Below are 13132 nucleotides of genomic sequence, written 5' to 3'. Positions count from 1 at the left end.
CGAAAAGGGGTACCACAAAAAAATAAAAGACCCCACAAAAAAGTAGAAGATTACAGTATAAAAAAAACATGTGAAATTAAAATGAGCTGCAAGTACTTATGATATGAATCGCAAAAAAATAGGAGATAATGATTACAATATAAAAAAGGATGTGAAATCGAAATGTGTTGCAAGTATATCAATGTGCTTTCCAGCAGCGTGTAAAGGCGACAATGTATAACACAATGCAAGATTCGGTGCTTTCCAACTGCGCTTATTAAGATGACATCTAAATATACTATATATACACACTACATATACACAGCTAAAATGCTGTGTTCAACAGAGCTACGCTAAAACTCTAATGACACTCATGTAAAATGACTATTCTGCACTCTGGGATGAAATAAAGAAACTAAATAGCGTTTCAGCTGCAAATTGAGATTGTGTAACACTGTCCCACACAATTCTTAAAGAATAAGTAACATATTTCCATTGCAATATGCCAAAAATGCACTCGATACATTCCATTACTCGTATCGCGGACATTTTAATAATACAAAGATAAAATGTAATATCTAGACATTTGCTTAGATGTTCGCGGCCTGGAAGTCAAATACTTGGCGTGGCCAGGCAAGGTATTCTCAGACTGTCAATACCCACACTTTCCCTTTTGCAGACTTTCAGATAATTTTGCAATTTTAAACTGTGACAATATGAGCATATTTTCATTATTCTGTGTTTTTAAATAATTCTAAGCCCATTCATCGACACCGATATCTTCCCTCTCACAGAATATCAGATAATGTATCAATTTAAATGTGTGGCAATATGAGTACATTTTCATTATTTTGCGTTTCTAAATAATTGTCTAAATAATAATATCATTCATCGACATCAATACCTTGCCTTTCACAGGCGTACAGCTAATTCATCAGTTTAAATAGAGCTTTGACACATTGCGTACACTTTTATTAGTTTGTAGTTTTTAGTTTGGCCTTGCCTGGCCACGCCAAGTATTTGACTTCCAGGCTGCGGACATCTAGGCAAATGTCTAGATGTTATACTTTATCTCTGTATTATTAAAATGTCCACAATATGAATAATGGAATGTATCGAGTGCATTTTCTGCGTCAAAATCTGGAAAATTAACTGGCGATCATTTTAAAATTTGGTTTACACATGTATATTTGCCACAAGTGAAAGATCAAAGCGTATTATTGTTGGATTCTTTGAGCGGACATTGCCCAAACCACGTGCAACAGCTTGTATCTCATGGTAAGGAAGAAACTATTTTTACAATACCAAAAAAAACAAGAAGGCAGCTATAACCCTTAGATGTTCTTGGTTTTCGAATTTGGAAGAATTTCGTGAAAACTTTATCTGATCACATTGTATTGCGTAATTACGACGTCAATTTGCACCAAAGAAGTAACATTATAAAGTTACAATCTCTTACTCACAATCAGCTGTCTTCGCCTAGATTTCATAATATGTTTAAACATTCATTCATCAAGATCGCTCAGATCGTTACGAGAATCCAGTTGATTATTGTTTCGGGAAACAAGATCTTGAAATTCATAGGTGTCACATATGCGGAGAAATTGCACTTCTTTGTTGTGCTTGGTGTAAAAAATACTTCTGCTTTAAACATTTTTACGAAGAGTATCATTATTGTGAAAATTACGTACAATAAATACATGAATAAATTAATAGAATATAATCTCGGATTGTATTGTGGAATCTTATTCCGTTATTGTAGACGGTGAGATCGAAATACTACACAACTGTCACTCCCTGATTGTATGTTTTTTAATTATGAAATAAATAAAAATTATAAAAAATCATGGGTAAAATTAACTGATATTGCTATTTTTTTTCCCCTTTTAATTCTTTCTCCTTCATCCAGAGCTGCCAACCACAATGCAAGTTGTGCCATTCCATACACAAGTCATACGTTGTCAAAAACTATATTGCATTATCGGTAGCATTCCAAGGTCAGAAAATAAAGTTTGTTATTATTGCTGGGGCATTGTAACGAACAACGACAACGATAACGATAACACCCGAAAATAAGAATGAAAAATGTAATAATTGGATATTTACTTCAATTCACCGTACCAATAATGGCGAATATTACATTACGCAGAAATGATGCAACGTTTTTGTATACAAGAAATAGAATAATTGTATATTGCTATGAAATACTGAATTCGCAACAGAAAGCTCTTTATTTAACTGAAATAAAAACATTTTTTGTTAGAAAAGAAGGGGGGGGGGGGGGGGGAGGTTGAATTTTTATAAACAATTCGTTTATTCAACATTTTTTTAAAGCCATCTTATAGGTCTTGAAAAATAGTAAAACTTTTGTATGCAACATTGTTTTATAGCGGTTATACTTTATCAGCTATAAACACCGAAATGAAAAGGGCGACTTGGATTAAAGGGATAGTTTCTCCCTTAAAGGTGCGTATGGGCAGCTACTTTGCACGGTAAAATTCTTAGGTAGGACCATAGAATAATTGTACAAAGTTTCATTAAAATCGGCGATTAACATTCACCGAACTTCCATTGTAAGAGGCTCTATTCAAGTCCTCTGAACTTCAATCTTCGCACTTCTTGTTTCACTTTTCCTAAAAAAAGGATAAGTCTCATATCTACTTTCAAAATTAACATGACTATGTGACTGACTGTAGTTTTTAAATTACCAAACCTGATTTTTTACTGCTGTCCACTGATTTTTGATATTTTGAAATATTTCCTCCTGACACGCTTCACGTACCATGTATCGCCAAGTCGCATTTTAAAAATCTTCCAATGACTGGATTGGTTGAAAATTAAAAATGGTGACAAAGTGCAACTATATTCACCGATATGGAATATTCGGAGTGGTGCTCACTGACAGATTTCAAAAACGTGGGTATGTAGACTAGCGCCGCGTACCGATACGGGGAGAACTAAAACAACTTCAGCACTGTACTATTGCGCGGCCTACTCGAAGATCTAGAGTGTAGAGTCTAGAGTTTGCAGGAACTTGGAACGTGGGTCGATGCCCGTGGAGCGCTAAAGCGTTCTGTTCGCGAACGAGGACTGACTCTGTGAGCACACTTAAAACTTCTAAACTGAAACGAATAACTCAGTAACTCAAAACTGTAACTTTAACTGTTAAAAATAAATGATTTGAACTATTCGAAGAAAAATAATTTTATTTATGAATACGTCTGAACTCTTTCAGGTGTGTCTTAGGAATGAAAAATCAATGACTCTTTCATTTCCTTGTATGTACATGCTTTTGTTCCTTAAAAAAATATTCTTGTTTTCTATAAGCCAATTACAAAATTGTTTAGTTTTATAAGATTAATTCTAATTCGTCGTTCACAATTATTGATTTTATAATAACGAGTTTTTACATCTCTGCAATGATTTTTGGTAATTTAGGGAGAGAGGTAAAGCTAAGTATCAACTGTTTAAACATTCGTTTCTAAGAAAATATTGATTAATTGAGAATCCTGAAGTCTGGATTCACATTTCTGTCATCTAATGTCAACTTCAGCTTTGTTCTCCTTTCTAGTACAATTCAAATTTAGTGCCTGAAGAGCTTATGTTGAGTGCCGCTATAGAATGAGGGCGGGATACACAACAGTACATATGCGCTTGCTCCCTCTGTGGAAGTCCAAATCGTACTTTCCATAGCAACCCTGCGATTCCTGCGAACAAGGTTTAAGAGGTTATCATATTAGATATCATCAACTGTGACGTGATATAATAATTTAGTATATTTCTAAGTGTGTAATTCAAACAGCATTTTATAATTCTCTTAATTAGCAGTTACTGTTTTTCAACATTTAATAATGTCGGACACCATTGGAAAGGTATCTTTTCTCTTTATTCAATCAAAATGTACTTAATATGTATGCATAGCAGAAAATAGTTCTTTTTTCGTTGTCAAGAATTTGATTAAAGAAAGTAAATTATTAAAACATTAAATTACTATATCGACCTTTTTAAATTATTTTATAGTTGTAATTAAATTAAAGAATTGTAATCTTTATTGAGTTATTTAAGATTTTAATATCTGATATTTTAGGTTATTAAATGTAAAGCTGCAGTTGCATGGAATGAAAAGCAGCCTCTGTCGATTGAAGAGGTTGAAGTGGCCCCGCCAAAAGCTCATGAAGTAAGAATTAAAGTTGTTGCTGTAGCTTTGTGTCACACAGATGCTTATACTTTAGATGGATTAGATCCTGAAGGAATTTTTCCATGTATCCTTGGACATGAGGGTAGTGGAATTGTTGAAAGTGTTGGAGAAGGAGTTTCCGAATTTTCAATTGGTATTATATCATTAAAATGCATTCGTAATAAATAGAATTTAAATAATAAATAGAGATTACTACGTACATAATATGTTGATTTCAAATACAAAGGATAAGATTAGAATATTGATGATATAAAAAGATGTTAAGTTTACAGTATTACTGTATCTATGCTTATTTTCTTTTTATATGAAGTAGTTGTCGAGGAAATTTCAGGTCACTATTAATACATGCGTATGTAAAATTCATTTTCAAGTAAATTCATAAATATTAGTAGTTTAAACTAATAGTTTTACTGTAACTTATAAAACCACTGTTTTGAAGCATGTCAAACAGAAATGTTTAATAGGTTGATGGGGGATTACATATATACTTACACACATATACTTAGTATTTGAAAACTTGACATTAACTCTGACTAAAAATATCTTGAACTCTAAGACAGATACATTGCCAATAATATAATCTAGCATTGGTTTTATGCATTTCTGTTATGCTTGTGAATGAATAGCATTTATGTTAGGCTGTGTCTATACTGAGGTAACAACTAGAAACTTTTTGTTGCTGTTCCATATAGCCTGAAAAATTGCTGCTTGTTGTTGAATATTTCTCTAGTTTTTTTGTGTTTCTATTGCCAGTAACAAATGTTACCACTTGTTACCTAATTTCGTTTGGAATGACAACATCCATTCTTCCAATCATGTTGCTCCATTATAGATAAAATGTTTCTATAAGTTGATGTTCCTTGGAAACATTTTGGAACATGTAGCAACAAAAGGCAACAAAATGTTTGTTGTTGCCTCAGTGTAGATATGGCTCTAGAGAACAAGAAATTTTTTGGTCAATTGTATATTATACAAAGAATAAAATTAAGTATGAAAAAAAAATTATTAACATAATTCATAACAAAGAATTAAGTAGAAAAATAACAAGTCTAAAACAGTACAATTTTGTATTATCTTTTCCGATATTATTATTATTATTTTTGATGATATTCATTAACCCCTTTCACATGTTACGAAAACCTTGCATTGTAATAAATTATATTCTTCTTAAAGTGAAGTGATATTCATACAAAGTAGAAGCATTTGATGTAAACTAGTATTTGGAGAAAGTTTGTAATTTAAAAATCCAGTTTACTATTATTGTTCGTTTTCGTTATGATTTTCATTCTTATTTTTATTCATAGGATATATTGGTACAGTTTGGCAAACAAAAGCGTTAAACACACTGTATAAGAGGAATGACTAATAGTTTGTTAATTGTTAACTAAAACCACTTTAAAATATTTATGATTCCTTGATTACAGGTGATCACGTGATTCCATTATATATTCCTCAATGTGGAGATTGTAAATTTTGTAAATCACCAAAGACAAATTTATGTAGCAAAATACGAACAACACAGGGGAAAGGTGTAATGCCTGATGGTACTTCCCGGTTTACCTGTAAAGGTCAAACAATTGCTCATTTTATGGGCTGCTCTACTTTCTCTGAATACACTGTGGTAGCAGATATTTCTCTTGCAAAGGTATTCTCATTGTGAATAATCATCATAAAAATTATAATGTAAAATCAGTCTTAGAATATGTACATTTTTAGATCAGTCCTGTTGCGCCATTCGATAAAGTATGCTTATTAGGATGTGGAGTACCTACTGGATATGGTGCTGCTCTTAATACTGCTAAGGTAGAATCAGGAAGTACATGTGCTATATGGGGATTAGGAGCAGTTGGTTTAGCAGTTGCATATGGCTGTAAAAAAGCTGGTGCTAAACGTATTATTGGAATAGATATAAATTCAAGTAAATTTGACCACGGTAAGATTAAGATTTATCAGTACATTTTTTTTTTCTCTATCAGTAGAATATTTTTAAGTATTGTAATACTAATTATTCCTTTTTAGCTAAAATTTTTGGATGCACGGAATTTATTAATCCAAAAGATTATAATAAACCAATACAAGAAGTTCTTGTGGAATTAACTGATGGTGGATTGGATTATACTTTCGAATGTGTTGGCAATGTAAACACAATGGTATGTCTGAGGTCTTGTGAACTGGTGACGGCTTCTTGCGCGATAATTTAGTCATTGACAGGGAAGAAATGATTGTCGATATGTCGATTGAAAAAGAAAAAGTCGTCTTGACAAACATATGCACTTCCATATAAAACAATGTATTTTTCGTGAATGACAAAATTAGCACCAGTGCATTCCTGGGCAATTTTCTTACTTACGAACAAAGTATATTGATTAAGAAAAAATTCATTAAATATGTTTTACATTTAGAGAGCTGCTTTGGAATCTTGTCATAAAGGTTGGGGAACATCTGTCATAGTAGGTGTTGCTGCAGCAGGTCAAGAAATTAGTACTCGTCCATTTCAATTAGTAACAGGACGAACATGGAAAGGAACTGCATTTGGTGGTTGGAAATCTAAGGAGAGTGTACCCAAATTGGTACAAGAATATTTATCAAAAAATTTAATTCTTGATGAATTTATTACTCATAATTTACCATTTGAAGAAATTAATGAAGGATTTCATTTGCTACATTCTGGAAACTGGTAAGCTTCTATCTAAGAAATTACATACATAATAAGTGACATAGGTGATTTATTTTATTAAATTTTCAATATTACTTTACTTTTGTTACAGCTTGAGAGCAGTACTTAAATATTGAAAGATACAATTTTATATCACTTTTTACATATTTTTTATTTGAAACATGATTAAAATAGTTGTTATAATACATTTTTCAAATAAAGATAATATATTTCCTTAATGTGTTAATCATATTGGAAATAAAAAAGAGAAATAATATAATTCAAAATAAAAATATGAGAATATAAAAAGAATGAAAATCATTTCAATGGTATATAAATTTTACAAATAAGTTTGTTATGCTCGGCTAAGTTTAATAACGACCAATACCTGTCACAAACTTCTACATAGATAATTATGGAAAAAATGTCACTGTATTGCCTGGTCATTGTACAATGTCATGTCTTTAAAGCTAGGCGCATGTTGGATATACTCAGTTCAGACGAATCTAGCCGCACTAGCACTATCTCTGTCTATCTTATACGGAAGCCATTAAATAAGAAAGAGATAGAGAGTCTCGGTGCGGCCAGGACGTTTGAATAGGCCGTACATACGCAAGATGACGCAGGGTGACACAGCACAGCCCACTCTTTATAAATAATGGAAAAACAACACGCGTTATTTGATTATGTTCCTTTTATGACGCTTTAATGTGCAGTAAGCTGTGTCGTATTATTCGCTATTTATAAAAAGATTACGTCACCTTGTGTCCAATGTACGCTTAGCCTTAATGTCACATGAAAATGTGCCTTACCGCAGGCTACAGGTCCCAGCGTCCCAGCACTGCTCAAATGAGGTGGCGTGATCGGCGTGATTCAGAGTGTAGATCGTGCGTGATGCGAACTTTGTACGAATGATCACAAAGTAGAAGTAGTGCATTGCGTATTTTATAAAAAGATAAGATAGTTTATATGTGATTCTTCGTATCTACCAAATTAAGTTAATTGTCCGATTCTCCTATATGATTACAAAGTTTTGACAGAAAATTGATTTATGAAAACACAAACAGCGTTCGTGTCATCATTTTTTGCTCTCTGTTATTAAAATAACTGTCTACAGTACATAAACAAAGAAATTTATTTGAAAGTGGAAGCGAAATTTTGACGAAGTGACGCCCCTCTAGCAAAGGTGAGTGAGATCAGAAAATCAGAATTTTTCTTTGTATTAAGTTCATTGTAAACAAGAGTTAAGTTTCTGTATTTAAGTAATGTGGTAAATTAAATGCATTTGTTAGTATATTTTTTAAAAGACTATAACAATAGTCATATTATGCATGTAGAATAAGAGCACCAATTATTGTGTGGGGGCAGAATACTTATTGTGCCCCCTTTTATTTTCACATGTAACAAAATGTAGCACTATTATATTTATTTTTTTTCATAAATTCGAATATTTAAGTTATGTATTTGAATTGGAAACAGAACATATTTACACTTCTAAAACACTAAAAGCATCAGATTTGTACAGTAATTGGCAAACAGTATTTATTCCATGTATTTTTATGCGTAGCATTAATTAGTGCATGAATTTCTTATATGTTAATTAACATTTGAAGTATTTGTAATATTTTAGTTACAAAAAAATTCTTATTAGTACAAAAAATATTTAATTTAATGTAAATACATTGAGAAATACAAAAAAAAATGAAGTAATACTGTTTAATTCAACCAAACCTTGGACAGATAACCTTAACGGACATAGTAATTACTACATTTACCATATATACATTGAATAGGTCATATATCTTTAACAAAGATCACTGACAAATGACAGCTTGATACTTTCACACACAATATATCTTAGACATTTAAATTATAATTGTTTTTGTTTACTATTATTTGAAAAGTTAATATATGATTTTATATGTGTACATACTACAATTGGTAAATTCAAACATTACTAATGATACAATGTTGGTATTTAAAAAAATAACTAACCATTGTAGCTGCACATAAATTTAATACACTATACACTTTGTCTTGAAAGAAATTCAATTTCTACTTTGTATTATATTATACTGTGTGAAAAGACTGATTATGAAAATATACGTGCCCACAACTATGAAAGTGGTCTGTCGTATATTTCTTGTTTTAGGATATTGAAAGGATTACATTTGAATAAATTGGAAAATATTTCTATATTATGTAACATTGTAATTTAGAATTTTATTGTTCTTGATTAATGAAAATTTATTATGAATGTGAAATTTTGTGTGCACCTCATAAGAAAATGTTTTTGAAGTTTGAATTGACTTAGGCCACTTTAATAATTATGGGCACATATAGAAATACTGAATGAGATAAAATATTCTACGTTATCCTTGTTATAACAAATTATACAAACATTTATTTCATTATTTCTCTCTCATTCTTATTGTTAAACCTTGTTCATGTACAGCAGTTTTAATTGTTTAATGTTAATCACTGTTCACGCACATGTGGATACTGTGTAACAGTTATGTCGAAGGACAAAAAAAAAATTATAAATAAAATGAAGATTAGTATCCACTCTAGCCTACATTTTCAAAAATCTTGAAAACAAACATAACTGTGTAGTTTCTCTAAGGTCATTCCATGCGAAATCGGACACTTTTCGGAATACATAACATTTCGAATCTCGTTCAAATTTCGATATATTGTAGTATTTAGTGACATTTACGCGTGTGTCAAGGGATTTTTAAAAATTTTCTAAATTATGGATTTTACAACTTGAAGTAGAACGTTACATCGAAGTTCAAGGCTACAGCACTTTGTCGCGTCACGTCGCTGCGACGAGAAAGGACCCGCCAAGTACACCTTACATTTCATTTTTTTGATTTTCACATGTATCTAATGTTTGTAAATCCGTTTAAAATATTTATATTTTATCGCGATTTTCTAATTCACGTATTTTGGAGCGCACTGTACAAACGGGGCCACTATTTTTTATTTCAGTACCTTCTTCACAAGTCAAATACAATGTTTTCTGGCATTTTCGTAATTACCGGGATGTAGAGCGCCCTTATAAATTGGACAACTACTTTTGATTTCAGTACTTTTGTCGAATCAAATGATAATACACACTTTTTGGGGTATTTTTTAACTAAATTTTTGTGGATGTTTTTTTGGAAGTTGTTTAATATCTTTTGAATTGAAATTAATTCTTTTGGGGATATTCTGTGAGTATATCTTTTGGATGCCTTTTAGGTGAGATTAACTGTTTTAGAGATTTTTTGTGGGTTAGCTTTCTTGGACATTTTTTGTGGGAATTAGAGTTTAAACCGAACTGAACTACTTGGTGTTTTTACATTTTAAATGTTTTTTTTAAAGGTTAATACAGTAATGTTATGGACGAGAGCTCTCGGGTCTCGTCGCGGCTCTCGTCCGTGACTGGTAGTTGATTCGGCTTCCTTTGCTCTCGGTCGCCGAGATAATTGGTACAAGCAAAAAAAAAAGGGTCTTACTCGACCGTCGATACTCGAGCTCGATGCCCGAAACCAATGACGTCATAAAAGACAAGGATAGCATTAGGGATTTAAGTAGGAAAAACTGAAGTTTCTTCTTCGCAAACGGATTTTCACGCAAGTAACACCAATCGATTCCTTGTGCTCTCCCGATTAAAATGATGTCAAACACGACATGATTCCGATTATTTTTAACAAAGATACATAAAACTTGGTTTGTAGAACGAAAGGTCATGCTCGTCGCGTTATGTAAACAGACCCGGGCGCGGCTCTCGTCCGTGAGTGGTAGTCGATTTTAAGCGGGACCAGTTCCGAGCGCTGCTCTCGTCCGTGAATGGTAGTCGATTCTAAGTTACGCCTAGACCCGAGCGCGACTCTTGTCCGTGAGTGGTAGTCGATTCGACGAGCGCGGCTCTCGGCGTAGTATGTTAGAATGCTACGAAAAGTTCTCCAATTCAATAACTCCCTATTATTCCCTCATATTTTTGTGTTTAATTATTTAATGACTGAAATTATTAAGAAAATGAAAGCGTAACACAAAAAGTATATAAGTTCCGTTTTAAATGTTTAGAAATTTTTATTTTTTTATTTTCAATATCTTCTTTCCGACATCGATTAAATATAATATACATAAATTCTATTAGCCAAATCTTCATTTACTGTCATTTTTAGCTCGTAAAGAACTGATAGAAAAGTAACTTTGACGATTCTCCGTAACCGTCGCAGGGTTCCAACCTTTATAATTTAAATATCTTTATTATAAATAATAGGAATCATGTCGTATTTGATATCATTTTTATCGGGAGAGCACAAGGAATCGATTGGTGTTACTTGCGTGAAAATCTGTTTGCAAATAAGGAACTTCAATTTTTCCTATTAAATCCCTAATGCTATTCTTGTCTTTTCTGACGTCATTGATTTCGGGCATCGAGCTCGAGCGAGACCCTTTTTTTTGTTTCTCCGGTCGTGTACCAATTATCTCGGCGACCGAGAGCAAAGGAAGCCGAATCGACTACCAGTCGCGGACGAGAGTCGCGACCAGACCCGAGAGCGGCTCTCGTCCGCAACATTACTGTAAATCCCTAATGCTATCGTTGTTTTTATGACGTCCTTGTTCTCGGGCGTCGAGCTCGTACGCGATGGTTCCAAGAATTGGTTTCTCGGCGGCACGTATCAAACAAGGTAGTGGGGATAAACCACGGCTCTCGTCCGTGTAGACGAAACGGCTCTCGTCCGCAACATTACTGTACAAGTCTATGTACATATCTTTGGAAATTAATAATAGCATTTTCAATGAAAGTTGTTGAGTAGATGCGGATGATGATTCCTTTCTAAGTGATGGATTCTGCGTTCGATATCCAGTATGAAAAGAACTTCTTTGTCTTTTCAAAATATTAAATTGCACATGGCATTATTTCACAAATACTGCAGTTGTTGTGTACAAATTTTCATTCATAAATAGATATCTGGAAAATATATTTGAATTTAACTCTAAAATAAGCTTGTACATATTACATGTATACAGGGTGTCCCAAACTAAGTGCGGGAGCCGGAAATGATTCTAAACAACATTTTCCTTTCCAAAAATGTCCTCCAAAGCTTTGTTAACGAGTTATTAATGAAAAACCTCGACCAATTAGAGAGCGCAAATAGCGAGTGGGATGTAATTTATTTAAAGGAAAAAATACTCTTGAACGTCGACATTGGTGAAAAAGACAAACAATTATATTTCGTCGGCGCTTGCCTCCTCGCTGTTGCTGCTAGCAAAAAAAACATGACAGCACATTCCCGACAAAATAATCGAAATAGAAATAGAATGCTGGATACATTTAATCGTGCAATATATTTAACAGATCCAAAAATATCGCTAGAATTAATAGAAAATCGTTTAAATTTATTTAAAGAACGTCCTATACCACCTGAAATTAGAAAATTCGTTGATGAGAGGTAAGATAGAAAGGATACATACTTACGTTATTTTGAGCACAAATATAAGCCAGATTATTCAAAAATTTATATTTATTTTAAATTATTTCACAGCCAAATACAAACCGAAAGTACTGCTGGCAGCAACAGCGAGGAGTCAAGCGCCGACGAAATATCATTGTCTTTTTCACCAATGTCGATGTTTAAGAGTATTTCATTCTTTAAATTACATTTGAAGTGTACAAATATAGTATACATACATATCTAAATTAACATGTTATTAAGCTATTTCAACGAAAAGCTAAATTTAATCAGATTTTGTCAATTAAAACAATTTTTCTCAAAATCCTGAAGTGCTAGATAAATTTTGCGAACGGATCTGAAATCAGCGTGACAAAATCTATAAGAAACGATGTATTGCATGTCAAAAAACAAACTCGTTTAGACACGATACTAAAAAAAAAAAAAACAAAATTTTATGAAAATTCTCTATGTTTAACTCAAATTGTTGAAGGTAAATAATTTTCGTATCGTAATCTCTCTATTTTTCCTTTAATCTGCAATTATTCAGCTTCAATTTAAAAAAAAATCATCAATTTATCTCTTTTCTATCAAAAGTTCTTTGACTTTGACACAAATTTTTCAGCCGTTTACCTTACTGTGCGCCGTAGCGCTTGTCCGATCTAACTACGAAATAACCCAATCGATGCAATATCGCTTGTTTGGAATTATGTTTGCTGGTGTCATCTTCAAACTTAGTGTAGTTAGCAATGTGATCGTAAACAGACAAACCTATATTTTGTATCGAAAGCAATATCGAACCGTGGAGTATCGATACATCGATATATCAGTGCTTTACAGTATCAATACAAA

The 13132-nt window shown here is 32.6% G+C and overlaps 3 protein-coding genes across 3 annotated transcripts in view; all 3 read left to right on the top strand.

Moving 5' to 3' along the window:
- LOC143186537 (angiotensin-converting enzyme) overlaps positions 1–13132 on the top strand; it is a 349658-nt gene that overhangs the window by 284880 nt on the left and 51646 nt on the right. The window lies entirely within an intron of this gene.
- On the top strand, positions 3676–7100 carry Fdh (alcohol dehydrogenase class-3 Fdh). The gene is made up of 7 exons (XM_076390228.1): positions 3676–3851; positions 4067–4310; positions 5602–5822; positions 5894–6110; positions 6197–6327; positions 6580–6854; positions 6946–7100. The coding sequence occupies exons 1-7, from the start codon at positions 3831–3833 to the stop codon at positions 6968–6970; spliced, it is 1134 nt and encodes a 377-aa protein (XP_076246343.1). The 5' UTR covers positions 3676–3830; the 3' UTR covers positions 6971–7100.
- The window catches only part of LOC143186535 (uncharacterized), a 101836-nt gene continuing 96219 nt past the window's right edge, over positions 7516–13132 (top strand). The window contains exon 1 of the mRNA XM_076390224.1: positions 7516–8019. The gene's annotated coding sequence lies outside the window, so the exon portion shown is untranslated. The remainder of the gene's footprint in view (positions 8020–13132) is intronic.

The sequence above is a fragment of the Calliopsis andreniformis genome, unplaced genomic scaffold (assembly GCF_051401765.1).
Source record: "Calliopsis andreniformis isolate RMS-2024a unplaced genomic scaffold, iyCalAndr_principal scaffold0001, whole genome shotgun sequence".
Lineage (NCBI taxonomy): Eukaryota > Metazoa > Arthropoda > Insecta > Hymenoptera > Andrenidae > Calliopsis > Calliopsis andreniformis.
This window is presented reverse-complemented; position numbering and strand designations above follow the sequence as displayed.

Bases quoted from the DNA above. Each gene is read 5' to 3' on its own strand.
- Fdh (XM_076390228.1), top strand. From the start codon at position 3,831: ATGTCGGACACCATTGGAAAG. The intron at 5,823-5,893 runs GTATTCTCATTG...GTACATTTTTAG, and splicing joins CAGATATTTCTCTTGCAAAG to ATCAGTCCTGTTGCGCCATT. The intron at 6,855-6,945 runs GTAAGCTTCTAT...CTTTTGTTACAG, and splicing joins TTGCTACATTCTGGAAACTG to CTTGAGAGCAGTACTTAAAT.